Source organism: Poecilia reticulata, chromosome 19 (genome assembly GCF_904066995.2).
Source record: "Poecilia reticulata chromosome 19, P_reticulata-male-v2, whole genome shotgun sequence".
In the NCBI taxonomy this organism is placed as follows: domain Eukaryota; kingdom Metazoa; phylum Chordata; class Actinopteri; order Cyprinodontiformes; family Poeciliidae; genus Poecilia; species Poecilia reticulata.
The window spans coordinates 17323109-17350658 of record NC_088848.1 but is presented as its reverse complement, the minus strand read 5'-3'; the positions used below and the strand labels follow the sequence as shown (position 1 = coordinate 17350658).

At 39.9% G+C, this 27550-nt stretch overlaps 3 protein-coding genes and 2 long non-coding RNA genes across 7 annotated transcripts; 3 read left to right on the top strand and 2 right to left on the bottom strand.

The window, feature by feature from the left end:
- Positions 1-684: 684 nt before the first annotated feature.
- LOC103481895 (phytanoyl-CoA hydroxylase-interacting protein-like) lies at positions 685-7234 on the top strand. 2 transcript variants are annotated; one of them, XM_081600530.1, is made up of 7 exons: positions 685-772; positions 1149-1253; positions 4806-5002; positions 5087-5261; positions 5689-5806; positions 5884-6064; positions 6425-7234. In XM_081600530.1, the coding sequence occupies exons 1-7, from the start codon at positions 700-702 to the stop codon at positions 6797-6799; spliced, it is 1224 nt and encodes a 407-aa protein (XP_081456656.1). In that variant the 5' UTR covers positions 685-699; the 3' UTR covers positions 6800-7234. The 2 variants fall into 2 exon arrangements, with proteins under 2 accessions (XP_081456656.1, XP_008435913.2); XM_008437691.3 differs by lacking the exon at positions 685-772 and having other exon boundaries at positions 1135-1253; positions 5902-6064.
- LOC145549089 (uncharacterized) lies at positions 6070-12274 on the bottom strand. Its single transcript, XR_014085039.1, has 3 exons — positions 11978-12274; positions 7930-11693; positions 6070-6231 (listed from the first exon to the last, which is right to left on the bottom strand). It is a non-coding gene; the product is annotated as an uncharacterized LOC145549089 (long non-coding RNA).
- Positions 7696-14514, top strand: LOC103481896 (scavenger receptor cysteine-rich type 1 protein M130-like). Of its 2 annotated transcripts, none has more exons than XM_081600529.1 (13): positions 7696-7984; positions 8420-8452; positions 8802-8948; positions 9382-9501; positions 9941-10105; positions 10372-10521; positions 11254-11568; positions 11644-11925; positions 12299-12613; positions 12690-12989; positions 13162-13491; positions 13573-13646; positions 13739-14514. In XM_081600529.1, the coding sequence occupies exons 1-13, from the start codon at positions 7936-7938 to the stop codon at positions 13832-13834; spliced, it is 2376 nt and encodes a 791-aa protein (XP_081456655.1). In that variant the 5' UTR covers positions 7696-7935; the 3' UTR covers positions 13835-14514. The 2 variants fall into 2 exon arrangements, with proteins under 2 accessions (XP_081456655.1, XP_081456654.1); XM_081600528.1 differs by having other exon boundaries at positions 13564-13646.
- Positions 14515-15505: 991 nt separating this feature from the next.
- On the top strand, positions 15506-21726 carry LOC103482087 (collagen alpha-1(XII) chain-like). The gene is made up of 8 exons (XM_017310664.2): positions 15506-15822; positions 16268-16300; positions 17009-17155; positions 17298-17417; positions 18186-18350; positions 18444-18623; positions 20479-20561; positions 20648-21726. The coding sequence occupies exons 1-8, from the start codon at positions 15717-15719 to the stop codon at positions 20738-20740; spliced, it is 927 nt and encodes a 308-aa protein (XP_017166153.2). The 5' UTR covers positions 15506-15716; the 3' UTR covers positions 20741-21726.
- A 2264-nt stretch (positions 21727-23990) lies between these two features.
- On the bottom strand, positions 23991-26094 carry LOC145549193 (uncharacterized). The gene is made up of 3 exons (XR_014085167.1): positions 25415-26094; positions 25275-25338; positions 23991-25177 (listed from the first exon to the last, which is right to left on the bottom strand). It is a non-coding gene; the product is annotated as an uncharacterized LOC145549193 (long non-coding RNA).
- Between the last annotated feature and the right edge of the window lie 1456 nt (positions 26095-27550).

Sequence of the window (27550 nt, the reverse complement as noted above, 5' to 3'; positions counted from 1 at the left end):
GGGTTTTTTCCCCTAAATTTAATGTAACAAACGTAGCATTTAATATCATTGATAACTTCGGCCTTTGGCGGCTGAGGTGGAGCTCCTGGGTTGTTTGTCTCCGAGCATTGCACGTTCTGACCTTGAACTCATTTGCTATGATGTCCACTCATTGTTAGACTCCTGGCAGCTGACCTAAATATTCTCCATTTGTTTAGCAATGTGTCTTTTTGCAGCACGATGGACATCGGACAGTTCAGGAACAATCCTTTCAACCCTTCCCAGATTGGTGTTGCTACACTCTAAGATCACGAAGGATGTCCTACCCGTCCTAGTAACACGTTGTAACCCCATTTTTAAACCAACCCCGGGCCAAATGAGTGGAAACCTTCAAAGCTGAAAGGCTCTGAAGCAAAGCAAACACTGTATTTGCTCCTATCAGTGGAGCAAAGCGAAGCGGTGCATCGCGAGCTGCAGCTAATCCTCTTATGTAAGCGCTCATTTAATTCAGTTTTCAGCGTGGTCTCTAATCCTCCATCAGCTGTGTGTTAATCCACAGAAGAAGATGTCACTCTGAGGCAGAAAACGGTCAAACATCTGCAGATGTTCGGGACGTTTCTCAGCAGAACGGAAATATGAAATGCTGCACAGTGTTGATTTTTTTTTTTTTTTACGCTTAAAAAGTTATTACGGTTATCTTCCTGTCTCCTGTGTTGCAGCATGAGAAACAGTAATCACTACGACTTTCTCAGACACAACAGATGGATTCAGTTCCCTAAGCTAAACACAGCAGGTGATTATTACTGTTCCAAAAAGTGAAAATTGAACATTATTACTCTCAGTCTTATATTTAAGCCTTTAAAATGCTGCAACTTTTCTGAAGGTCTTTTAGAGTTTCTCTTTGGACTTTGACTGCTATTCCGTTAAGTTTCAGCTTAAATACAAGCAAAGGAATGTGTATGCATGACGCATAAAGGAAGGAAAGTAAAGGTTGTTGCTGTTTCAGTGGATGTGGAGGGATAACAACTTTCTCTCTCTCCCTCTCTTTCTCTCTGCTCATCATCCCCTGATGTCATCAAGCAGAGAGAGAGAGAGAGAGAGAGAGAGAGAGAGAGAGAGAGAGAGAGAGCGAGCTGCAGTCAGAGTGGTCAACTGTTTCCCCTCTTCAGGTTTTCCGGTCATCTCTCCGAGTACCAGCAGCATGTCGGAGCCTCGGAGCCGCCTGAGCAGTCCAGATGTGGAGGTGAAGAGTCTGCAGCTGGACGATCACCCAGGTCAGTGTGCATCGGATCGTTGTCCCCGTCAACCGTTACTGCTTCAAAATACCTTCAGTTTCTAATGTCTGCTTTTAGTTCTTTCTCAGCGGTCAAAAACATTTCTGTTGTCTCTTCACTCGCTCTGCAGCAGAGTAAAGCAAACAAACAGCAAAGCTGCCTGTAGCTGTTATGATCCCGGTGATGAAGAGCCACTTCCAGCTCAAACATCTGGACTCCTGCAGCAGCTGACATGACAATGATTCTGTTACAACGATTCAAAACTAAAATTACAAACCAACTTGGCCTGAATCCTCTGATATGGAGCTGTCCTGTTTACTCTGAAGGCCTCATGTCATAGGAGATTTTTACTCCTGGTAAACAATTTGTCAATTTGTTCTATTTTTTTTTAAACAAGAAAAAAAATACATGACCCAGGTAAGGAAACACTGGCCTACGAGGTCGTCGAGAGGGGCCAACATTGAAGACATTAATACTGTTGTCAGGACAAATGAGAAAGTGCAGCAGTACAAGCCTGAGCCATGACAATGAGCTGACCGAGCAGCTGGTATGAGAGGGACTTTTACCAGACTGGTGTGTTGGGTAATTCTTTGTCCATTGTTGTGATGAAATGAATGTCATTGCATCTCGATGTGAAGAAGAGAAATCAATGCTGTGTGTGACGGCTCCATGTCCCAGAAATTTAGTATAAATTCAACTGATAATTTTTTTAACCGACACATACTTCTTAGGTAAAGACACAATGTAGCGTCTCCCAGACCAGTGGTGCTATTTACAGAAGGCTCTAATCGGATAGGAATGTGCTAAGGATGATTATTGTCTTTGGCTGCTTTTTAGCTGAATAATCAGGCTAAGAATGGACTGGATATCAGAGCTGCTAATTTTGTGCTACTTACTACTAATGTGGCTCTGTATGAACTCTTACCGTTTGTCACTTCCTGTTGCATATTTGCTTTGAGGACAACAGATCGGTTCGTTTACTCCTGGGACATGCTCGTAGCATTATTTGTTTTGTGACGGGGATTTGAGCTAAGTCTGAAAGACGAACGATGCTACATTGATGGATGTTCGTCGCTTCACGTATCCCAGCAAAATCCTGTTCCAGCAAGACTAGAGCGACATATTTCTGATTGGTTTGTTGGCTTTGCAGGAGGCTACATTAGCTTACCATGTCGTCTTGCCCTTGTGTCTTCTGGTCAATGGTCTTCTGTGCTTTTTCAGCGCTTTGGGTTGTGTGTACCATTCAGTCGCCATTCTTCCTTCCAGTTGCTACCAAAGCTGTACGATGACGACAAACAACACTGAGCAACACGAGCTCAGTGTTGTCCTCTCTTGTGTGGCAAAGTAAGTTGACAATAGCTGCAATCTTTGGAGGTGGCACTCTGTGCAATGCAAACGCAACCAGTGCCAGGATACAAGTTAAGGCCGACTGCAACATCGCCCTAGCAACTTAAGTTTTTATATATAAAAGTGTCAATTCAATTCACGGTAGAGAGGAATGTTTGTACCCTTCAAACCAAAAAGAGAGACATGCATTTTCAGGGATCCGGCTCTCAACCAATCTCATCCGAACTGAAAGTTTCTCTTGTGGAACAAATGGCCGTCACAGCTCCAGGAGGATGAAGAATCACATTAGAAAAGGGTGAACGATTGGGATCCTTATCGTCTGCTGTCCTGCAGGCTGGAAGTATAATGAGAGTCACTGTCCTCTGCTCTCAAACCGAAACCAGCTGTGGCCGGTTTTCACTGGTGCTGCCGACAAATTAAAATTTAAACAGAAAAGCAAACAGTCCAGATGTAGCAGTGGGACATAAATGTCTGACTGCTTTGAGTTTGGATTTTGGATGCAAATCACAGGCACAAACATCAGAGATAACAGCTTTTAGAGAACCACCCAGAGATAATAAAACATGGAGTTACAGTAAAAGATGAAGGGAAAAGGGGAAGGGAAAGATGAATAGATAAAGAAAGGGAAACACGATAACTGGAAATTTTAGGAAATCAAAGGATAAAACTGTGATTAAAAACAGCATTGTTACGTTAGCCCAAACCAACCGTACGCTGTGACCTCTTTCAAGGATCGTCTCTCCCAGTGATGGTTGGATGGATCAGTTTGTCTGTGTTAGATCTTTAATGAATGGTTTCAACCCAAACACATTGGGCAGGTGGCAATGGCTCAGAGACTTTTAGAGGAAAAACAGCTCCCTGTCTCTCTGTTTCTTTGTGGTGGGAAATTTGGCAGCTCAGCCTGCTGATTTCCATCCCTGTGGATAATAACCTTCCCAGCGGGGATGAATGGACACTTCACTTCCTCCATTCACATAAAGGGTGGAAGGACAAGCAGAAAAAGAAAAAAAAACTTTGGTTCTCCTGAAAGTGTTTGTAAATCTGATCATGAGTCAAAGTTTCAAATTACCTGATAAAAATGAAAATGTTCTTTTTTTTTATTTCTCAAAATGCCACCCATCTGAACAAAGACAAACAAAAAATAAAAGCACTGATGGCGCTAAATGTTCCAGTAAACAAATCCATCAGGTTTGTTTTCCAACAGGTTTGCTGAAGTTTTGACATCTGCCACTGAAAACCAGACCTGCCTCCGTCATCAGGAGAATAATCTGGACTCGCTGCAGCTTCATTTCATCTACAATAATAATAAAACAAAACTGCTGGCACCATGTTCCTTTGTCAGAACTGACCTGCACCTCCTCTCCAACCTGTTTTTTTTTTTTACTTTTCCCCTCAGTGAGCTCTCAGAATGCCCTCCCAACCCGGCCTGTAAAGCTTGGGGCCTCCTGCTGTCCTCACCTCCTCAACAGGCTCCTTGTTCGGCCTTCAAGCTCTCAGTGTCTTTGTGAACTGAAGCCTTTTTGTCCTCAAACATAGGCAGAAAGGAAGGGATGGGAGAGAAAGAGGAGGAGAACAGGGACAAACAAATACAGAGCACAGTGGTCCTCGCATGATGACACCAAACCTCTGCAGGATTTCCTTTTCTCCGTTCTGTCGGTTTTAAAGGACCGAACAAAGCAACGAGGAGCGACATGACGTAGTTCTGTTGTCGGATGTTGTTTTGTTAGCTCAAGTTGACACGATTCTGAGCTGGGATCTGATTCAGGATCAGAGTATCCGACCTTTAATAGATTAATCCCTCGGTGTGACTCTGAAATAATCCTCTTGCATCATGAAAAAAACACGCTGACTGTGAAAACGGACAGGAGCACCAAACTGCTTCTCTTCTTCTTCCACGTTTGAGGCCTGGACCACATTTCCTGCTAACACATCAAGGTTCCAAACATATCAAGCTTCCAAACAAATTCCAGAAAGACATTTTCTGGAATTTGTTAAAGTCCCATGCAGAAATGGATGCATGCTAAGACATAAACTTGAGCTGACGAGATCGGTTTTTCCACAAAATCTTCATATTTGCTGTAACGTGGCTTCCTCTTATTGACAAAAAATAATAGTAGAAATAGAGTTTGTTGTTAGAAAATGTATTTTATGTAGGTTACTGTAGGCATCCTGGGGCTTCACAGTTTTACATTTTTGATTTTCCAGAGTCAGAGTCTGCGGACAGCGGCATCGGGGACGGGGACGAGCTGCCGGTTCCTCAGCAGATCCTGATCAGCAACGTCACATGCGACTCCTTCAAGATCAGCTGGAATATGGAGAGCAGAGGCCAGGATCGGATCACTCATTACTTTGTTGACCTGAACAAGAAGGAAGACAAGAGCTCCAACAAGTTCAAGCACATGGTGCGAGACGTTCAGCCGTGGCGACGACATACTTCGGTCGACGCGACCACTGCGTTGATGATCAAATCTCATCCTGTGTTCCAGGACGTACCGACCAAGCTGGTGGCCAAAGCGGTTCCTCTGCCGATGATGGTCAGAGGTCACTGGTTCCTGAGCCCTCGGACGGAATACACCGTGGCCGTTCAGACGGCCACCAAGCAGCCTGACGGAGAATATGCTGTTTCTGCTTGGAGCGAGATCGTCGAGTTCTGCACGGCGGGTCAGACGGAAAAACTGAACCACCTGTTCTTCACTTCAGTTTCTTAGAATAAAGAGAAGGCTTTAGGTTTCACAGTAATATTTTTGTCAGCTTTCAAAATAATTGCTTTGGTCAATTTTTGCCAAAAGTGATTTAATTTATTATTTTGCCAAAATCACTTTTGGCAAAAATTGACTAAGGCCATTATTTTAGGAAGGTGACAATATTAAATCTTGTTAACCTTCTTTTTTTTCATCATGTCCTGTTGTTATGTTAGACTACAAAAAAGCAGGATGCATATATAACATGTCTTTATTTTTTTGTGAAAGTCATTTTGAAGAGATCGATTTATCTGGCCGACATTCAGACAGCTACATATAAACAAACCACATTCCAAACTTTGAGATGGCCAATCTCATCCAAAACCTAAAAAAGTTTGATTTTGCAGACTACTCCACCGTCCAGCTGAAGCAGCTCCTGCTAAAAGCAGAGGCTATCGCTGGCAGGACGTTACCGTTCACCGTCTTCTACAGAAACCAGCAGAGGGAGTACTTCCAGTCAAACAGGTGTGACCCGCAGGTGTAACTTCACCAATGCTCCAGGTTATGTTAAATGTGTTTTAACCTGTGTGTGTTGTGAACAGCCAATATTACCGTTCCAGAGATGCTCAGTGCTGTCGTATGCTGCCGTCAGTAAAGGACAACAGCGGCAGCCACGGGTCACCCATCAGCGGTAAGCTGGAGGGAATCTTCTTCAGCTGCAACACAGAGTTCAACACTGGACGACCTCCGCAGGATTCTCCGTACGGGCCGTACCGCTTCCAGGTACATCTGTCGAGCAGAACAGTAACCACAACAATCACGTTTAATCTGTCCGTCTGTTGAGTGCTACAACTTAAACTGTGTTGCTCTGTTGGTTCCCTGGAACCGGTGGTGTTGTAATAGTGCTCATCTCTAGATTTTGTTCCTCTCCATGAAGTTGTGCCAGAAACCTTTGGAAAATCTGGATATTAAAGCATGTACAGATTCATATCATTCATTCATGCAGAGATATCTCAGATCCAGTGCAGCCAACCCTAGCCAAACTATCTGAGCTTCTAGTTGAACAAGTTCAGCGTCAGGTAGTTACGAGGAAAACGTTACCAGTGACTGCACACATCGAGTATATCCATTTATGTTTCACAGATCCAAGCAGACCTCCTCTTCAACCAGAACACCAATGTCTACTTTGGGGATTTTTACTGCATGTACACCTCGTATCACTATGTCATCGTGGTCCTGGCCCCAAGTGGCTCCAAAGGGGACATTTTCTGTAGAGGCAAGCTGCCAGCATTGGATAGGTCAAACAACTGCTTCCTGAGCTGCAGTGAGGAAGAGGACGGCTCGTTGTCTTTCCGTCACGCCCAGGACGTCATCCTGGAGGTGATCTACACAGAGCCGGTGGATCTGTCTCTGGGGACGGTGTCACAGATCAGCGGACACCAGCTGATGAGCCTGTCCACCCTCAACGCCAAGAAAGACCCCAGCTGCAAGGTCTGCAACATCAGCGTTGGACGTTAGCGGCTTCTTCAGGCAGGATGACCAGCTGACCCGCATGGTAACAAGCACAGGAGATACTAACTGACTTTAACTCTACTGGTTACGTGCCCAGCTGAAGGAGTCCTCCCAGAAACCAGCAGGCTCGTGGATCAGTTAGGCATCAGCAAGACAGAGCCCTCATGTGGTCGTTTGGATGAAGACTGTTTAGGATGGATGGAAACTGCTGTTGGTTTCCTCTGTCAGTCTGTTGTTTTTATAACCTCTTCTGTCTGTTTTTATTCCCATGGCAATTGATGTCGGTTAGCGAAATATGCATCTAAACCCCGGAAGCTTAGAGATTATCATTGCCTTATCTTTCGTTTCAGTTGAGCTCCTCTGCGATAAAGTCTTTGGTTCGGGGGAGGTTGCAAAATCGAAATAACAGCAATAAACAAACTAATTCAAATGGCAACACAAGACTGTGTTTGGGTAGTTTATGTCAGACTGTTAGAGTCAATGGAGAATAATGTCTATATGCTGTGAATGTTCTGTCTTCAGCATCAATACACGAAAATGTTACCTGAAAAAACTGTCTTTAATGTTAGTTTCTGTCACAAAGAACAAGAGAGCTTCCAGAGCTTTTAGCATTTTGAATCAAATAAGGGAGCTAAGTCTATAAAGTTTGAGAGAAATAAGGAGCAACCTAAGTTAATCAAATGCCTACATCCTCCTCTTCTGTATCTCCTCATCATAGAGTTCATACCAACACCTCCAACAGGAAACTCTCAACGGCTTCATTGCTTATTTATGCAATACTGTCATCAAAAACATTCCTAATAGGTCAGTCAATAAAGAGACATTATAACTGAATATCATCTGTATAAATATGGTGTGAAATGTTGCTTTCATCAGTTTCCATAAGTACAACTAGAACAGAACCCTGAGGAACCCCATGTCAGATCAGTGTAAAAAGTAAGGCTGCAAAAATTACCAGAAACAGAAGAACATCTATTTTTGTCTATATCTGTGGTTTTACCAGTAAGCTCTGGCTCCAAGAAATCACTTATCAGCATAGAGATAAAGAGACAAAACAGGAAGAAGAAACCCAGAACTTAATTATATACTAAGAGAGGCTAACTTGAACAGGCAAAACGACACAGACGGACATTTACCTGGACATGGATCACCGGCTGGTGGTTTTGCTCCTGCTGCTGCTCTGGGGCTCAGGTAGGACAGAACAATGTTGGGGTTAAAATGCAAAATAAAACAGTCAATTCAATTTGGTTTTGTTGATTTATAAAGAGAATCATGGTTTAAAACTATTATTTTTCTTTGCAGGGTTTTTTTTTTTATTTTATTTTTGCTGTTTAAAATATTGTATATCTGCTTATGTGACTGGGGCTGTTTTGCAAAAAGATAATTTCATATTTTTGTCTCTCATGTAACAGAAATAACTTGATGACATCAAGGCACTGAGTTGTTGACGTGTCTCAATAATAATGAGTTGGAACTCATTCGGGCAACATTATTAAGAAGTAGATATATGATTTAAAGCTTGAACTGAATAGTCATACTTATAAAAATGTTTCAGATTTTATCAACAAAATACAGAATAGGCATAAAGATGCATGATTTTAATGAGTTTTTTGTTTACATCTATAGAGCTGCAGGCTGAAGGAAACTACAGCTCAGCAGGTAATCACATCCCGTTCAATCAATTTGACTCTTCACATTGTACCAAAAAGACATCGATACATGTTTACACCAGAAGGTGAAAAAAGTAGGGGCTACAATGGATTGGAAGAGTGATTTTTAAGTTGATCAGTGTTATTACCACAGCACTAAAATCTTGAAAAATTTTAATAGTTGCAAATTTAAGTGTATTTTCTCAGTGAGGTGATCAGCACATTTTTAATGCGCATAGATCATGCTTTGAAGATATATATATATATATATATATATATATATATATATATATATATATATATATGCTTCTTTATGTGTCTGTGTGTCTGTGACATGTCCCTCTGCTTTACTTTTTCAGGAGTTTCATGTGAAACAGCTAAAGCCGACATTGTGATGTTAGTCGACGGGTCTAATAGTATTGACCCTAAAGGCTTTGCAGATATAACATTATTTATATCTGAATTACTTCAAACCATGCATATTGGCCCCAACAATTTCCAAATTGGTATTACTTTTATTTTCATCTACAAGTGTTGTGTCATGATGCTGTTTTTATAAGAAGTAATAAAAAAAAAACATACATTTAGAAAGCATAGAAATGTTTTGAACAGATACGTCAGTTTCAACTTTCCTGAAATTCAGACATTTACATATATTTGATCAGTATCTGGGAAAACTGTCCTTTAAATGATAAACAAGGAAAGTTTGGTGTGATTTAACTTCAGACCGTGAGAAAAAAAAAATCTTTTAAACGTATCCTGACACTGTTATTTGTTAGTAACAAAAATAGCATTTATAAATTTAGAAAGTATAGCAACATTGAAATAGATGGATGGTAATGTTTTTTTCGACTTGTTCAACACATCAATATTAAATTTATGAAGAATAAAAAGGACAATAATTTTCTATTTTGACCAACGATTATGTGCTTTTTCTAGGTCTGACTCAGTTCGGTGATGAACCAAAGACTCAGTGGAATTTGAACACACACAGAACCAAAGAGTCCCTGCTGAAGGCTATTGACGTCACACAACAGCAGGGTCTAATGACAAACACAGGTCAGGATATTACTACTAACAAAGCAGATTCTCACCATGAAGAGTTGTGGAGTTTCAGGTTCTGTTCACTCACAAACCAGAACATTTCAGAAAAACAAATTAAATTGTGCCATTTAAGCCACTGTATGAAATAAGACAGTTTACTTCTGATACCTCTGATGAGAATTCAGATCTCACTAGAAAAGGATCATCGTTTATCAGAGGACAAAAGACGGGATTCAGTGACATTCAAGAAGAAGTTCAGATTACAGAAATGCTAAGTGGCTGGTTGCTGTGGTGATTTCCCTATACTTTTCTGGGTAGCAGTGGGAAGGCGACGCTGTCAGGAACACCTTTTTTCATGAAACAGCCAGATAAGAATCTGGGACACATGTAATTCTGAGCCTTTAAAATGACTTTTAATCCTTTTGTAATTTTGTACTGTTTTTGCAACTTACAGGAACAGCTCTGGAACACATTCTGCATCACAGCTTTAAACCTACGGTGGGGATGCGTGCCGACTCAAAAAAAGTGGCAATTCTGATCACTGATGGACAATCTCATAATGACGTCCAACTTCCTGCCAAAAACCTGAAGGACACTGGAATAGAGATATACGTTATTGGTGACTGGCTTTTTCTGGGTAGATTCAGTTTAAATAATCAGAGTACAACACTTCAAAATCAAAAGTTGCTTGGATAAATTGAATGAGTAAAGTCGTTAAGATAGAGTGCAATGTGATTGGTGAGTTTTTGTTTTCAGACTGATTATTAGTCTGAGAGACACACATGAGAATTAGAGTTGTCTACAGAAGTTTTAGTTTAGTCCTCTTGTCTGCCAAGCTGTTTTATTTGTTTATGTATCAGTACAATAATGATACTTTTTTTTTAGGTGTGGGCCAACATGTTTATTACGATGAATTGAGAATCATTGCTTCTGGAGAAGTTGGAACATATATGTACACTACTTCAGATTTTGAATCCATTCACAATATTAGAAAGAACCTCACCCTCTCTCTGTGTCACAGTGCTTCCAGCACAGGTAGGCATCATCTGCTTACACTCAGCAATAGGTGGATATTTGAAGCTGGACATGGACTTTGATTCTGACTCATTTTAGGCTTGATAACTCTACAGCAGTGGTCTTAAACTCCAGTCCTCAAAAGGTCGGTGTTCTTCAGATTCTAGAAGTGTCTCTGCCTCAGCACACCTGGTTTCAACATTATCCCAATATTAGCAAAACTATGTAGATCTTGACTGCATGTTAATGAGGCAGTTTTGCCATTTAATTGAGGCATGTAAGATAAGGGACACATGTAAAAGCTGCACTACTCTGACCCTCGAGGAATGCAGTTTGAAGCCACTGCTCGGAACACTGACCCATCAAGCACTGAGGTAGAAATTAAGCTTCTGAAATCAACAGCACTTCAAATACGCTAAGATGATCATGATGTGTGATGAAGATTTCCCCTGAAATATTCTTCTTTTTATGAACAAGGAGCAAAATCCAGCAGCATATATATGCTGCTGGATTTTGCTCCTTGTTGAAAAAAGGAGCAAAAAAAAAAACAATATATACTGATGTATATATCAGTATATATTGTTTTTTTTCATACATGCATGAAATAGACGCCAAGTGTATGCAGATGATACCTACCTGTGCTTTATTTCTTTGTGTGTGCGTGTGCGTGTGTGTGTGTGTGTGTGTGTGTGTGTGTGTGTGTGTGTGTGTGTGTGTGTGTGTGTGTGTGTGTGTGTGTGTGTGTGTGTTCAGACTCTGTCAGGTTGGTGAATGGTACCAGTCTGTGTTCAGGCAGACTGGAGGTGAAAACCTCCCAGTCCAACCAGATCTGGTCTACAGTCTGTGAAGCTGACTTTGACCAGCAGGATGCAGAGGTGGTCTGCAGGGAGATTGGCTGTGGACCTCCTTCAGTCCTGCAGGGGGCGCTCTATGGAGAAGTGGAAGCTCCAACATGGACAGCAGAGTTCCAGTGTGGAGGAACTGAATCCTCCCTCCTGGACTGTAGAAGATCAGGCTCTGTTAGAAACACCTGCTCAACTAACAAAGCCGCCAGACTCACCTGCTCAGGTAGAAAAGGGTTGGAGTTATTCCTGTTCTGATCAAACTGTAACTATCATTTACTGATGACTGATTTGTGTTCAGAACCCATCAGGTTGGTGGGAGGAGCCAGTCGCTGTGAAGGAACACTGGAGCTGAAACGAACAAAGTGGAGACCAGTTAAAGGTCCAGACTGGTTCTTGATGGAAGCAGCTGTCGTCTGTGGTCAGATGAAATGTGGTTCTGCTGTTTCTGTTCAAAAACGTGAGAATTCCTCAGTCAACTCTGTGTGGTGGATCAGTTCTGACTGTGTTCGGCCTGGATATCCTCTGACAGAGTGCGCATCAGCAGACGTATCTTCCTCCATCCTGGATGTTACATGTTTAGGTAAATCTGAGCAACTTTTAAATCAGACTAATTATTATTAACAAGTACTTACCGACCCAGAAGCAGTAAAAGATGTTTCACTTGTTTTTGCCCAACTCTGTTGCCACATCATCTGCAAGGATGGGAAATGTTACAAAGAGAAAAAAGTAGCATTAGTCCCTGCAGTGATTTCTGTGAACCTAAATCGTTTTGCCAAATGATCAATCCCACATGGATTTAGACTTCTCTCCTAAATTTGCTTTAGAGTTTAATGCAGCAGAAAGACATGAACTCCTGCCAGAGAGAACTGGATTTGCCCTCCTTGTAAGAAGCTGAATAATAGAGCAGTAAACTAATATTAAGGATTATTTTCTCCCACCTCTCCTCTGTTCAGACTCTGTCAGGTTGGTGAATGGTACCAGTCTGTGTTCAGGCAGACTGGAGGTGAAAACCTCCCAGTCCAACCAGATCTGGTCTACAGTCTGTGAAGCTGACTTTGACCAGCAGGATGCAGAGGTGGTCTGCAGGGAGATTGGCTGTGGACCTCCTTCAGTCCTGCAGGGGGCGCTCTATGGAGAAGTGGAAGCTCCAACATGGACAGCAGAGTTCCAGTGTGGAGGAACTGAATCCTCCCTCCTGGACTGTAGAAGATCAGGCTCTGTTAGAAACACCTGCTCAGCTAACAAAGCCGTCAGACTCACCTGCTCAGGTAGAAAAAGGGGCGGAGTTATTCCTGTTCTGATCAAACTGTAACTATCATTTACTGATGACTGATTTGTGTTCAGAACCCATCAGGTTGGTGGGAGGAGCCAGTCGCTGTGAAGGAACACTGGAGCTGAAGCTCGGAACATGGAGACCAGTGAAAGCCTCAGGTTGGACCGACCAGGAAGCAGCTGCAGCCTGCAGAGAGTTGGACTGTGGTTCAGTGGTTTCCATGGGAACCAGGAGTGATTCTTCAATTACTCCTGTTTGGGAAATTGAGCTCAGCTGTTTGAAATCTGGATATCCACTAAGGCAGTGTGCATCACCATCATTATTGTCTTCATCATCTCAGTCTGGTACTATTCTGGAGCTTGTGTGCACAGGTAGAACCCAACAAAGCTGCTTAGAGTATCAAAGTACTTATAGTCGACATGATCTTCTAATACTAGATGCTGGTTGTTGCTAGATCTGCATTCAGATTCAAATGTGATGCAGCATTGAACTGGGCTGAAACCACAGATGAAACTGACGAGCCAATCATCTGTCTCCTTTCAGACCTGCTGGTTCAGCCAATCATTTCGGTGTCGTCCAGTGACAGGGTCACAGGCGCCATGCAGTCCAGCTCAGCAGGAGTGTTTCAGGGCTCCAGCTTCACCATCAGCTGCTCCATCCAGCCACAGTGTCCAGGAGGCTCCTTCCAGCTCTCCTTCACCTCTTCCAACACACCACACAGCTACGACCAGCCAGCCAGCAACCACTCTGCACACTTCCTGTTTCCTGCTGCAGAGCCCGCCCACAGAGGAAACTACAGCTGCGTTTATAACGTCCATGTTTTCTCTCATAACTTCTCCTCCCAGAGCCGTGTGCTGACTCTGAGAGTCTCAGGTAAGCTGATGGAGAGCTGAAGGCAGCTGGGTTTGTTCCTTGTGCTCATTCAGTGACTGAGTGTTTCATCAGATCCAACAGTTTTCATCATCAGACTGGTGATCCTGCTGCTGAGTCTGCTGATCTTCATCTCTGTGATTTACTGCAGCCATAAGGTAGCTTAGAGGTTTGTTTCTGACTCGGCTGAAGCCTTCAGATTGGGATGATGCTCGAACTCAGCTGGATGTGTGCTTGTTTCTTCCTACAGACCACTAGGGGGCAGCAGACTGTCGCACGGAGGAACGTGGATGTTGGAGATGAAGTGAGAGAGGTGGTGGAAGAACAGGAGGAGGCAGCTCTGTAGTGACACCATGTGGTGGAGAATGTGTACTGAAGGAAGCAGCTCCTTGTAGAAACACTCCTGCTGTTACTTTGATGTTTAATGTATTTTTCCCCAAATCAAGGCATGTGCTGTATTTTTTGATTGGTTCTGTTTTTCCAGAGTATTGTCTTTCATTTTCTTATTAATGGCTTTTAATATAATCCTTATAATATGGTTTCAGACTATTTAGATTCATGTAAATCTCAGATTATCCAGAGACTTTGTGATCAGCAGTGTTGCTGTGAGTTTGCTTTTTGTGTTGATATGTGATAAGGACATTCAGTCAGAATGATGATGAGTATGGAGCTACGTTGAGGTCATAAAGATTGTTAAAAAAAAATTTAAACAATAATTAAACTTGATCTGAAAAAGTATTTTTGAACTTTTGTTTTAACTTTCACATCCTTTTCAATTAAATTTTTTTTTTCTTCCCTTCCAATTTTTTTTTCTTTTTAACAAATGTCATGGCCTCAACTTACCGTATAGCGCCACAATTTGCATCAGGTCATATATAAAAATTAAAAACAGTGTCTCTTTGGATGTAAAGTCTGTTCTAAACTTTGTCAGGTAAAACAACATTGAAGCTTAATCGAAACATTTTATTTTAGCCACTTTAATATGAAGTCTCTTGTTTTGTTTCTAATAAAGTTCATTTTGTTGAATTGCATTTCTAATGTAATTACAAACCAAATTTAATGTGTAAATCCTAAAAACAAGACAGCCTCTTTCTATGCCAGCAAAGACAAACCACATCGTGTGTTTTGTTATTGAGAAACCCAAGGAAGAACGAGTTGAATTAAACTAGAACTAGCAGTTCCTTCTACAAGAACATCTACCTTAATTTTCAAGATCAATCCAAATTGCTTTTTGAAATAAGAAAAAAAAATACAATAACCTTTTTTGGGCTGGGTTTTTATTCTGAAATTCTGCAGAGAATCCCTCTGGATGGAGACAGATCTGAGCCCAACTCTCAACATTCATCAGTCATGAAATCTCGAGTTCTCCAGGTGAAATAGGAATCAGGTGATTTGATTCATTGAAAACTTGATTCCTCATTCAGTTCTACTAAAAAATAAAATATCAACAAACAACAGTTAACCCAGCAAAAAAAAAGGTAATTTCAAAATCAACAACACACACTTTGCAAAGCACTAATTTCTGCTTTAGACACAGGAAACACGTGACAATGTGTTTTTTGTCATTTCCAAAGACTTTAAAATGCCTCAGGCACAAATGATGCTGCTTGTAATGCACATTCAGACAGAGGGAACCATCTTCATTTATTCTGAAGCCTAAGATGAAACATTTGCTACAGGAAACTGATTCATAATCAAGTGGGTCAAGTGGGTTGGGTCTTCTTATAGTTGTCTTCATGAGAAAATTCCCTTAGCCCACACCTCCATCAGGATGCTACAATTATTACCCCACCCGCTCCCACACTGGAGAGTGAATGAAGCTGTCTAGTCTTTACTGCACCTTAAAATTCGTCCAGATTTCAACAGAGCGTCATGATTTCATGATATTCTGCTCCTCAGAGCGAGAAATAGGCTTCAGTAAAGTAACAAGAAACTCCAAATATGTTCCTCGTTCTTGCATTTCTCTGAAAAAGGGAAGTCGTTTCTGACGTATCTCTGTTGCCAAATAAAAGTCCAGTCTACAAATATGTGTTTTTACTCCTCTGCTTCGTCGACGTTTGTCACTACTTGTGGCTCCGTTGTGCAAAATAGCCTGGAACGTTTCAGGCTGTGCTGCTTTGGGGACAATTTAGTGTTCATGAGTTTAGCTTTGAGATCACTCTGTGGGCACCGCCAAAAACATATGTGAGCTTACAACAGAGGAAAACAACAGGAAAAGGAAATAACACATGACCAAAAGAGGAGAAAAGAGAAGACTAATGGACCTACAAACACACTTTTCTCTCCTGAACATGGATCTGCTGCTGGTGCTGCTGGTGCTGCTGTTCAGCTCAGGTAAGATTCAAACTCTCAGCATGACTTGGCCAAGGTAAGAGGTACTTGTCTGCCACTAAGCCATGTTCCTGTTCCCTGAAGTCGACCTTTGAACTCTTCCAATTCCTGCTCCTCTTCCTGCATCTGTTGGCGTTTAGCTGAAGGCCGACAGAGTGACAAATTTCTATACTTTTTTACTGGAGATTAAAGTGTGAAAGAAGCATTTGTCTCAGGAACAATAATATTTTCACTTGCTGAAACCTTTAAAAATGTGGTGTTTTTAGCAGTGTTTGTAGAAATCACCATTGTTTTCTCTTTAAGATTCTCTTACTGAGGTCCAGGTCTTTTGCCAAGTATGACGCTCAATTTTAGCAGTGTGTTTATGTATTATTATATGTAGCAGAACAACAGTTGGTAGTAATAGAGCCTTTCTAAAACCTGCTGACATTTATTTCCTGGTTTTCAGGGCTGCAAGGTGATGAAACGTACAACTACAGAGGTAAACAAATTAATTTTGGCTGATACAGCAAAAGTCAATGAAGTCATATTACATGATCTACACTGTAAAAAAAAGTCTCTTATTTGAGGTAAAATACCAGCAGCTGTGGTTGCCAGAATTTTACCTTATAAATACTGTATTTAAAATGCCATATTTCTAAGGTATTTACCCTTAGAGACATTTTGTACACTGCATCACTTTATTTATGTAATATAGTATAATTTTTTTCATACCAGAGTTGAATTGCTTTGCCTGTATTTGTGAGATGGCTAGATTAATAATTGATTTCCTAATGAAGCCCATGAAATGTATTAACTCTTCACATGCCAATACAGGACTCTGCTGTTCTTCTGACTCTATGCTGGCCATGGGATGTTCATAACAAACACTTTGTTGATGTGCAGGATGTTCTAGAGCTGCTCACTTTATATCAAACTGCATCTGTCTTTGAGGTTGCAAATAACAGCTTGTACTTTATTTTTTGTCAGTGAAATAAATTTTCCATGCCCTTGATGGCCACATTTAATATTGTTGTTCTTTTTAGCAACTGCCCTGTTTAGCCCTGTTGATGTTAAGAAAAGTTGTTTTCCTACCATTGATGACAGGGAACAGATGGAAATGATCCAAAAGACAGATAAAGATGTGCTTTAGCATTGATGTATTTAACATTATTTTTCACATAAATTTGTAACTGTTTTGTTCTTTCAGGATCTCAGTGTGAAATGGCCAAAGCGGACATTGTGATGCTAGTGGATGGTTCTGGGAGTATTACCCAGGATGACTTTCAAAGAATGAAATCATTTCTATCTGAGATGGTTCAAAACTTCCCTATCGGTCCCAACAAAGTCCAAATAGGTATTACTTCATTTTCATTTAAACAAAGGTCATATAATGAGCTAGTTTAATGTACGCAATATGCAAGTATTTATTATTGTTAAAACATATTCTTGCTCTAAGTTCCTGTTTGATTTGATCGGTTCATGTGTGTTTTCTGTAGGTTTGACTCAGTTCAGTTTCAAGTTCAAAACTGAGTGGAACCTGAACAGCCACAGCAGCAAGCAGTCCCTGCTGCAGGCCATTGACCAGATACGACAATTAACAGGAGACACAATGACAGGTCAGTATGTTATAGTGTCCACAGCAGGGTCCCACCATGAGGAGCTCTGGGACTTCAGGATCTGAATGATTCACAACTCAAAACTAGAACTTTTCACATTTTTTAGAGTTCTAGAGCAACTTCTCCCTCAGAATCTAACCTGAGTCAGCTTTGTCTGTTAGTTTAGCTGGAGCAATATTAGACAGAAGAAGATGTTGCTTAATATAGAAACCAGCAGAACCACAGGTTACTATGGAGATTTCTCTTTTTGGCAGCAGGGGTATCCCACAGCATCACTGTTTTAATTGGCAGACTGAAGATAAAAAATTTCAGCCTCAAATAAATTCTTACAAAAAATACAAAAGACACACCAAACATTATTGGAACAGAACTATTTTTATGTCTCTACATTTTTGATACTTTCTGTAAGAAGCTGTCAACATGAGAGTAGTTTAAATCAAAACGTTTTGGACTTTTCACTGAGATCATTTTCTTACCCAGTCTTACCTGGGAATTCTGTAGATGAAACAGAAAAAAATACCATCCATCCATTTTCTTACACCCTTGTCCCAAGTGGAGGGTCGGGAGGGTTGCTGATGCCTATCTCCAGTTAATGTTCCGGGCAAGAGGCGGGGGGGTCACCCTGGACAGGTCGCCAGTCTGTCACAGGGCAACACAGAGACACATCATCAAAAAAATACCATTAGATTTAAAATTTGATTTTTTTTTTTTTTTGCAGACATGTAAAACCCATTCTTAAAACGTCTCTTTCTTCTTCACAACATGCAGGACAAGCTCTGGATTACATCCGTAACCACAGCTTCAAACCCGGGGTGGGAATGCGTCCAGCCTCAAAAAGAATTGTTGTTCTGATGACTGATGGAGAAGCTCAGGACAAAGTAGAAATCCCAGCAAAGAATCTGAAAGACACTGGGATCGAGGTTTTTGTTATTGGTAACGTTCCTCTTCAGTGTGGATGATACAGTTTCATTGTTGAACAAGTTTTCCTTCTTAGATCACAGATGCAGTAGTACATGTTTGTTTCAGGTGTGGGCAATGCTTTTAGCACACAGAGGGCCCTTGATGAACTGAGGACCATCGCTTCTGAAGACGTCAAATGTCATCTTTACCTTATTTCGACTTTCCAATCCCTCCTTGATGCTGCCTCCAATATCTCCACCAGCATCTGCCATGCTGCTACTGATCTGAAACAACTTCTCAGTTACAGTGAGTATATTTATAAAATGTCCTGTTTATTTAAAAGTTATAAAAGTCAGGAAAAAATAAAACATCCTAATCTGAATTTCAACTGATTTTAAACGCAAATGTGTCTTTAGTAAAATTATTTATATAACACAAAAACTGCCTCTGGAGCTAATTTCCTCCAAAACTAAAACACACTACTATGAAGGGATGATGATGTGTTTTGAATCACTGTTACATAAAATATATTTTTTATACATATTTATGGGAATATTTCTGTAAACAGAAAAATAGATTTCAAATTTAACTTCGCAACATTTCAAAATGAAGGGAATGAGAAATTCAGGTTTGCCAGCATGTAGGGCATATTTGTGTTATTCAGATATGTGAAAATCTGATTATGGATATAAATCAAGTATTTACATGTAAACTAATCTGCCTTTTTCTCCATTTATCCAAAGTTTTCACACAATCTTTGATCCTTCAAACCGAGTGGACGGTGAACCTTGAAAAAGACCAAAGATAATTTATTCTGTTTTTTAACAAGTGTTATTGGCACTAAAACTGTGAAAACGTGTAGTTTTAAAATTAATTTAGACAACGACATTGATATTGGGATGTAATCAATGTGTACAAAAATTTAATTAATTGTATTTTTGTACACATGTTCCCAAAAAGAGAACATTACCGACAGTTTAGAATCTGATCAGTCAAGTTTTAGGAGTACTTTTTTAGCACAACATTTTAGACATGTGCTTAAGCTAACAGGTCCTTTCAGCAGGAACAGCTGAACTTTGTGAAACATTTGAAGAGGTTGGATTATTTTCTGCAACTTTGACTTCACTGGCGGAAAAAAAAAAAAGAGAATTATGGTACAGTTGAAAACCTGGCTTCAAGTGACTGAGATGAGTTCCCACTAGGGGTGTTTGTGAGCATAAGATTTACAGAGGAAGAAGAATACTGTTGTAGTGACTGCTTATTCATTTCAATGTACAGGCTAACAAATAAGAAAAATAGCTACAAGCTTTTTTAGGGAAAATACTAATGCAGTGAAATGCATTAGTATTCTTTTTTTTGCAGTGGGGGGAGTGGAATGCTAATGTTTGTGCTAATGTTATTGCACTTCCTTAAAGCCACAATATTGTTCGACAAGTTTGTTTTCCTTTGTTGACGTTCGTTAGCTTGGGTTTTAGCTACCGCACGTGTTTCTGTTCCACCATATGCTGTTGTGCATCTCTTAATGAATTGAAGAAGCACTTACAAAATCCACACAAAGTCTAATGAACGGCGAACTTTGAGCAGATATCAAAAACAATTCTTCAATCTCGCACAGCGTTTCACGTGTAACGGTCAAAAAAACTGTACAGCTAAACTAAACACGTCACATCCAATTTACTTTCTTATCTACTATTACACAGCAGGTTTCATAAATCTTCAAGTACTTCCACTCGGTGGCACTTTTTCAAAAAAATAAAAATATACTAAAAGAATCTTACCGCTAAAAAAAATATCCAAGTAAAAAGCATATGCAGCAAAAAACAATGCAAACTGACATTTTTGGCTCTTACAACTGTGTTTCACAGCGGTTTATACGTTTTACATGTCTTTTGTGACAAAATGTCTGCTGAAATCCACATTCATAGAGTCAGGCCTTCCATTTCTCCATTGTCATAAATGTGATATTTCTGAATTGATAAGTAATTCGTTTTATAATGTTTTCAGTTTCACTCTTGAATAATAATGTTCCTTAAGTTCAAATAGATAAATAAATAAGCATTTCCAGGCCAACCAGTATGAAAAGAACATGAGCTGAGGGAAACTTTATCACAGTGATCATAATCTGACATGACTTGACTATTGTGACTGTGTGTCTCGTCAGATCCAACAGTTTTTATCATCAGACTGGTGGTCCTGCTGCTGACTCTGATGATCTTCAGCTCACTGATTTTCTACACCCATAAGGTAGCGTTACAGTTTGTTTCTGACTGAGCTGAAGCGCTCAGCCTGGCATGGTGCTGTAACTCGGCTGTGCTGCTATCTTCCTACAGACCACCAGGGGGAAGCAGAGAGTCCAACAGAATGACACGGAGCTGGAATATTACAATCTCGGTGTTGCAGGTGTTCCGGAAGAGTCACCATGATGCTTTGACGTGGTGGTGAAGGCAATTACGACAACAGAAAAAGATTATCATTGACCTCGATTATAAATCCATCAGAATGCCTGAGTGATGTGTTTAGTTGTAACCAGCTAACTGCTAATTTAGCTTGTGTGAATTAACTTCAGCCTATTGATTATTGTTTTTATTTTGGGGTCTTAATGCCATTGTATAATCTTTTATAATCCCTACAATGTTGCTATGAAAGTTGTTACAGTTTTGTGAATGTTTGCGCGATCAAATTCAGCCATTCGACTCCATTTGCCTCTGGGATTTCCTTGAATCTCCCGAGTTAGGGTCACACTGCTGAACTGGTTTCCAGTCTGTTACTGGTCCCCTTGATGGAAAAGTTTAAATTTAGCAATCAAGGGACAGCTTTCTCATGATTACAAAGCTCATTTCACTGCAATGTTGCAGCTTAAATGTATGAACTAAGAAACCAGATAACCAAACTTAGTGAGGGGTATTTGAGGCGTCGTGTATCGTTTCGACCCATAGCAAAACTGTGTCGATTCTGTCTGATACTGTGTCACTGAATACTGACACCTGCTGGCCATTAAAAATTCCTACAGGCAACGTAGTGATTTGATGACCTAGTCCATACAATAAGACTATGGACTAGGTTCATAATACAATACATAATATTGTATTATGTATTGTATTGCATAATACAATACATAATACATATCTTCAGTTAAATTTAAAATAGATTTGATATACAGTCAATAAAAAATGTGAACATAAAGTGAACATTTAAGTGAATGTGTTTGGTTAGAGGATCCTTGTGGACTGTTTTTTTTCCCCCACAGATTTTTATATAAAAAAGAATAAAAAAATAAAATAAAAAGTTTTTACAAAATTTTGAAATTTTGCCTATTACGCTTTTTTGACAAAACTTCTGCTGTAGAAAAAAGTTAAGTAAACACTACATTTACAGGGAATCCTTGTTTTTCTTAGGGGTTGCGTTCCGAAAATAACCTGTGATATGCAAAATCCGTGAAGTAGTTACCTTTATTTTTTACAGTTATTACACAGCATAAATAAATACTCTACAATGAAACCAAATAGCAAAACCTGTTTTCAGATCAGCGGATGTGCGTGTGCATCAATCTGGCCTTAATGTGATCCGGAGTCATAGGCATAGGAAGTGGGGGGGCGGCGGGGGACATGTCCCCCCCAATACACTCCTGATCAAAATCTTAAGACCAGTCAAAAAATTGCAAGAATTTGCATTTTACACTATTGGATCTTAAGAAGGTTCTAAGAAGAGCTTCACAATGTTAAAGGAAAAAAAATCAGTGCAAGAGACAAGAACTTTTGAGCGGGAAATTTTCTGAAAGCTGCATTTACACTCAAACATGATATTTTCAGCTGATCAAAAGTTTAAGACAATCCAAAGTTTAAGACTGAGGGCCCTCGTCTGTGTGGTAATGATCGGGTTTTTCAACAGGACAATGCTGCAGTTCACAATGCCCACCTGACAAAGGAGTTCTTCCAAGAGAATAGCATCACCCTTTTGGACCATCCTGCATGTTCCCCGGATCTAAATCCAATTGAGAACGTTTGGGGATAGATGGCAAGGGAAGTTTACAAAAATGGACATCAGCTCCAGACAGTGGATGCCCTTCGTGAAGCCATCTTAAACACTTGGAGCAACATTCCCACTAGCTTCCTGAAAACACTGGCATCAAGCCTAAACGATTGTTTGAAGTCATCAACAAGAATGGTGGAGCTACTCATTACTGAGTCTTTTTTTTTTGACACTTTGATTTCTGTTTGGGGGGTTTTGGGGTTTATTTGAGCTATGGTCTTAAACTTTTGATCAGCTGAAAAAAATCATGTTTGAGTGTAAATACAGTTTTAAATTAAATCCCTGCTCAAACGTTTTTGTCTCTTACGCTGATTTTTTCTTTTAACATTGTGAAGCTTTACTTAGAACCTTCTTAAGATCCAATAGTGCAAAATGCAAATTCTTGCACTTTTTTTGACTGGTCTTAAGATTTTGATCAGGAGTGTATTAGAGACAGTCACATTCGTCAACCCCCCACCCCCCCAATAATTTCACCGCAGTTGCAAAGAATTTAAAAATCTTCCACTCTCGTGCTTTTATTTTGAAGGTGCACAACAGCGCATTCAGCAGAGCGCTTCCTCTCCCTCCCCCCCTCCCCCCTCTGAACGGCTCAGAGAGCTTAAGGCAGCCCCTGGAGCCAGAACTCCGTTTGAATGAGGTAAACTGTCTGTCAGGAATGTTTCCATGAATATCGCTCGGTTATAACATCTTGTTGTCAGTTTACTTTCATATAGAATTAAATCTTTTTGGTTAAGCCGTTTTAATTTTGGGATAGTCACATATCCAAAATTTTACTACTAACTTTGTTTAAAAGTTAGCTAGTCTATAGTCACAATACCCTTAAATACTCATCAACTCTAAGATTATCTTAACATTGCATCCTTTCTATGGTTTATTAATATTTAAATATTTCCTTAACATTTCATTCATTTTATTAACTTTTTAAATATTACCGCAACACTTTATTCAGTTTACGTTTTATGAACTTTTAAAATATTCTTTTAATATTTGACTCTTTTATAGCTCATTAACTTTCACATATCATCTTAATATTTTATTCTTTTTAACAACATCTTTTAACATTTTATTTCCTTACATACTCTTCATTAGAGTATGTAAGGGGGACATCTTGATTTCGATCCACCACCTCGGAGGCGTGGGGTAACCCCATCTGTTCTTACCTCCACCAAATGCAAGTGAAATGAAATGAAAGACAACATGAATGATGACATGAAAGAGAACATCAATGATCAGATACATGTGAACATCTGTAATAGCCTCGGGGGATGTTCCCGGATAGGGACAGTGTCTGCTCAAGGGTTTGTCTCCCACTTTTGTTTTGGGCTCTTCAGAGCCCAACATGGGGGATGTTGAGACGCTTTACCAGGTCCAGAAAGAGTCACATGTTGTTAGACAAAGGGCCCATTGTAAAGAGTTACATTTTTGATTCTGTTAGACGCTAAGGCCCATTTCTCAGAAAAACAGACACTTATCAGGCCACAGAGACATGGTGTGATTTCAGGGAGTGTCTTTAGTCCATATAGTCAGCTAACCTCCTCCTTCTCCTCAGACGCTGCACGGACTTTTCTAGAAACTCTTCTCGAATGTAATAGTAAAAACGTCTCCTTTCAGCGCTGAAAGTGAATAAAATAAGTAAAGTCGGAATGCTTTTGTTAGCTGATTTTATGCTCCATGTGTCAATACAAATTATGATTCAGCGATTAAGATTTCCATTCTCAACATATGTAAAAAAGAAAACCATATAAACATGTTTTATAAAATGCATAAATATATGCAAATGCAAATATATGACAGTTATGACATCACTCTCTCTGTGATGTCATAATATCATTCTCTTTTGTTATGACATCATAAAACTGTCTCTAAGTACTTGAACTTTCCCAAGATCTTTCATTCGAGCGCTGGAGAAAGACTGGAAGACACTTTTGAAACTTGTGATTAGGATTAGAGTGGTTTTGAGATGGATAACAACCTCATTGAAGATATTAAGGATTTTTATATCAGGGTTCAAAGAAGGAGATTACAACATTTGAATACAGAGGAGTTGCTAGGTGAAATTACAGGTCTTATTAAAAACCTTAAAAAATCTTACAATTTAAACGAATCAGATCAGGATGAAATAGTGGAAGCTATTCTTGAAAATTTTAATCAAGAGCGGCAGCGTCCAAGCTGGAGCATGTGGGGCTTTTTATCAAATTGTGGAGAGTCATTTGTGAGCGGGTTAAGTTTTGGCTTGGGTTTAGGGGCAGCTGCAGGCATTGCTATGATTGTGTGTACGAAACTTCTGTCCTAAACTGTCCTGTCCTCTTCGGAATCTGGATGGTGCTTGAGGGAGGGGTTCCCATCGACCTAATCTTCAGTTGCAGAACCTGACTCTTGGGACGTGGAATGTCTCCTCTCTGGGAGAGATTGGGAGAGGGGTTCCTGCCTCAAGTGGAGGAGTTTAAGTATCTGGAGATCTTGTTCACAAATGAAGGAAAAAGGGAGCAGGAGATCGACAGGCGGATTGGGGCAGTGTCTGCTGTGAACGCTTTGGAATTCCCCCCGAGGAGCTGGAAGAAGTGGCTGGGGAGAGGGAAGTCTGGGCCTCCTTTCTGAAGCTGTTACCCCATGATCCAGAAACAGCAGAGGAAAATGGACGGTTGGACAGAGGTTTTGTTATCATGCAGTTTCTAAGAGCTCAGCATGGATGAGGAGGTTCTAAATACAATTTTACGGATGGTTTGTCACTTTCACTTGTTTTGCAAGTTTTATTCACCTACTAGTTGTATTCTCTGTTTAATTCCCTGAAATTGAAACTGAAATCCTGGGCACTCCTCGCTGTTTTCCTGCTAAAAAGGAGGAGAAATGTTACTACTTATCTGACAAAATGAATACAAACACGATAGAAGAAAAGACTAAATAGTTTCCTCAAAGTGAGGTCCTTACCTGGGGCCTTGGGACTTTTTGTTTGGAAGCCACGTCGTCTACTGGGTCTTTTGGACCTTCTTTCCTGCCATGAAGAGAAAACGACATTACTCACCTGGAAGGTATTGCTTCTTTTTGTAATGGACAACCAGGTTGTTTACCTGTAATTTTGGGGTTTCTTTGGTTGCCTGCAGCATCCCCTGAATTGGGTGGTTCATTTGGAGGTACTGGTTCTAAAACGTTTTAGATACTTTGATTGTAATGTGGGCTGCACAGTGGCACAGTTGGTAGAGCTGTTGCCTTGCAGCAGGAAGGTTCTGGGTTCAATTCCCGGCCCCGGTCGTTCTGCATGGAGTTTGCATGTTCTCCCTGTGCATGCGTGGATTTTCTCCGGGTACTCCGGTTTCCTCCCATAGTCCAAAAACATGACTGTCAGGTTAATTGGCCTCTCCAAATTGTCCCTAGGTGTGAGTGTGTGTGTGCATGGTGGTTTGTCCTGTCTCCTTGTTGCCTTGCGACAGACTGGCGACCTGTCCAAGGTGACCCTGCCTCTTGCCAGCAAGGGCAAGGGTGTACAGAAAATGGATGGATGGATAATTAATTATTAAGTTTGCATGTTCTCCCTGTATATGATGGGTTTTCTCCGGGTACTCCGGCTTCCTCCCATAGTCCGAAAACATGACTGTCAGGTTAATTTGCCTCTCCAAATTCTCTCTAGGTGTGAGTGTGTGTGTGCATGGTGGTTTGTCCTGTGTGTCTCTGTGTTGCCCTGTGACAGACTGTTGACCTGTCCAGGGTGACCCCGCCTCTCACCCGGAACGTTAGCTGGAGATAAGCACCTGATGATATATATATATATATAGCTGGAGATATATGTTCCGGGTGAGAAAAAATAAATAAATATATATATATATATATATATATATATATATATATATATATATATATATAAGTGATTCTTGAGAATAGGGACAAAACAGGTCGTATGGATAAAGCACAAAATTATGCACAAAATATAATTTTTTCAAATATCTGACTAAACTAACCTGGATCATGTGAGCAACACAATGTATGTTTTCCTGGTGTTTGCTGAATATTTTTTATTCTAAACATTGTAGTAGGTGGCTGGTGTCTTTAAAATCCCTTGTCTAGGAGCAGAACTCAATACATTATAATAGTTTAAAATAAAGAAATACTAAAATTATATATTATGACTATTAAGTATAAGTAGTCATATAAATAATTATAAAGGTATCAATAAATTGAATTAAAAATCATTTTTATATATTTTCCAACACCATTGAAATTTGTCCCTAGTTTTTGTCAACACCGTCAGAAATGAAAAGAATGTAAAAAAAATCAGGCATTATTGGGGGGCACCAGAACTTCTAAGGACCCCATGACCACTTCCTTTCTCTTCCTTTGCTAAGAGGGCTAGTTAGCTCTGGTTAGCTTATGCTATTCTTTAGTTTTTTCTTCTTTTTATTCCTAAGTTTTATTGTCACAACCAAGATGTGTCAACACAATAACTGACAATTTACAAAACTTTGATGAAATTTTGTGAAATAAAAGCTTAACTTTGGTCAAATGTAAAGATTTTATGGACCTGATAAGCTACAACTTGGAATTCTTCAGAATAACATTATATAAATTGAGGTAGTTTGGCTTTTTGTCAACTCCGTCAGATGTCAACTCCATCAGTTTTTCTGACTATTTCAGTGAAATTGTTGTCAAATCTCACTTAAATGTGCAATTAATTCATTTTAATGTAATTTACATAAATTGTATTACTTCACATGTATCAAGTTTTTCATTTTACTCACTAGTTTGTCATCACCTTCAGTTCTGTGTCAACTCCGTCATGCAGTGTCAACTCCGTCAGATGGACTTTTTGTTGTTTTTTGTTTTAAATAATAGTTATTTTGTTTCTTGAGAAGCATGTATCTGTAAAATGAGTAAAAATATCACTAATAGGGTCATTAAAAATTATTTAAAATTATTTGTATTTATTTTTGTCAGATGGTGATGACAACGTTATAGGTCAGGTCGATTAAAAATTAAATAAAAAAAAAATGTTGCAACAGGGAGCCTGCACCTTAGCATCTTTACATTTCCAAAACATTATTTGTCATATTTGCATACATAAGGTTGAGAAATAACACAAAAAAAAATATGGGAAAATGAAAACCCATTTTGTCCCTATTCTCAAGAATCACTATATATATATGGAGTTTCTGTGCTGATGAATTGTTTTGCGAAGCGATAAAAGCCGGTAGCTCTTGTTACAAAATAAAGCT

Coding starts and splice junctions, on each gene's coding strand:
- LOC103481896 (XM_081600528.1), top strand. CDS start 7,936: ATGGATCACCGGCTGGTGGTTTTGCTCCTGCTGCTGCTCTGGGGCTCA. Junction 13,492..13,563: donor GCTGACTCTGAGAGTCTCAG/GTAAGCTGATGG, acceptor GTGTTTCATCAG/ATCCAACAGTTTTCATCATC. Junction 13,647..13,738: donor TGATTTACTGCAGCCATAAG/GTAGCTTAGAGG, acceptor TTCTTCCTACAG/ACCACTAGGGGGCAGCAGAC.
- LOC103482087 (XM_017310664.2), top strand. CDS start 15,717: ATGACCAAAAGAGGAGAAAAGAGAAGACTAATGGACCTACAAACACAC. Junction 16,301..17,008: donor TGAAACGTACAACTACAGAG/GTAAACAAATTA, acceptor TTGTTCTTTCAG/GATCTCAGTGTGAAATGGCC. Junction 17,418..18,185: donor AACAGGAGACACAATGACAG/GTCAGTATGTTA, acceptor CACAACATGCAG/GACAAGCTCTGGATTACATC.
- LOC103481895 (XM_081600530.1), top strand. CDS start 700: ATGAGAAACAGTAATCACTACGACTTTCTCAGACACAACAGATGGATT. Junction 5,003..5,086: donor CCAACAAGTTCAAGCACATG/GTGCGAGACGTT, acceptor CCTGTGTTCCAG/GACGTACCGACCAAGCTGGT. Junction 5,262..5,688: donor CGTCGAGTTCTGCACGGCGG/GTCAGACGGAAA, acceptor TTGATTTTGCAG/ACTACTCCACCGTCCAGCTG.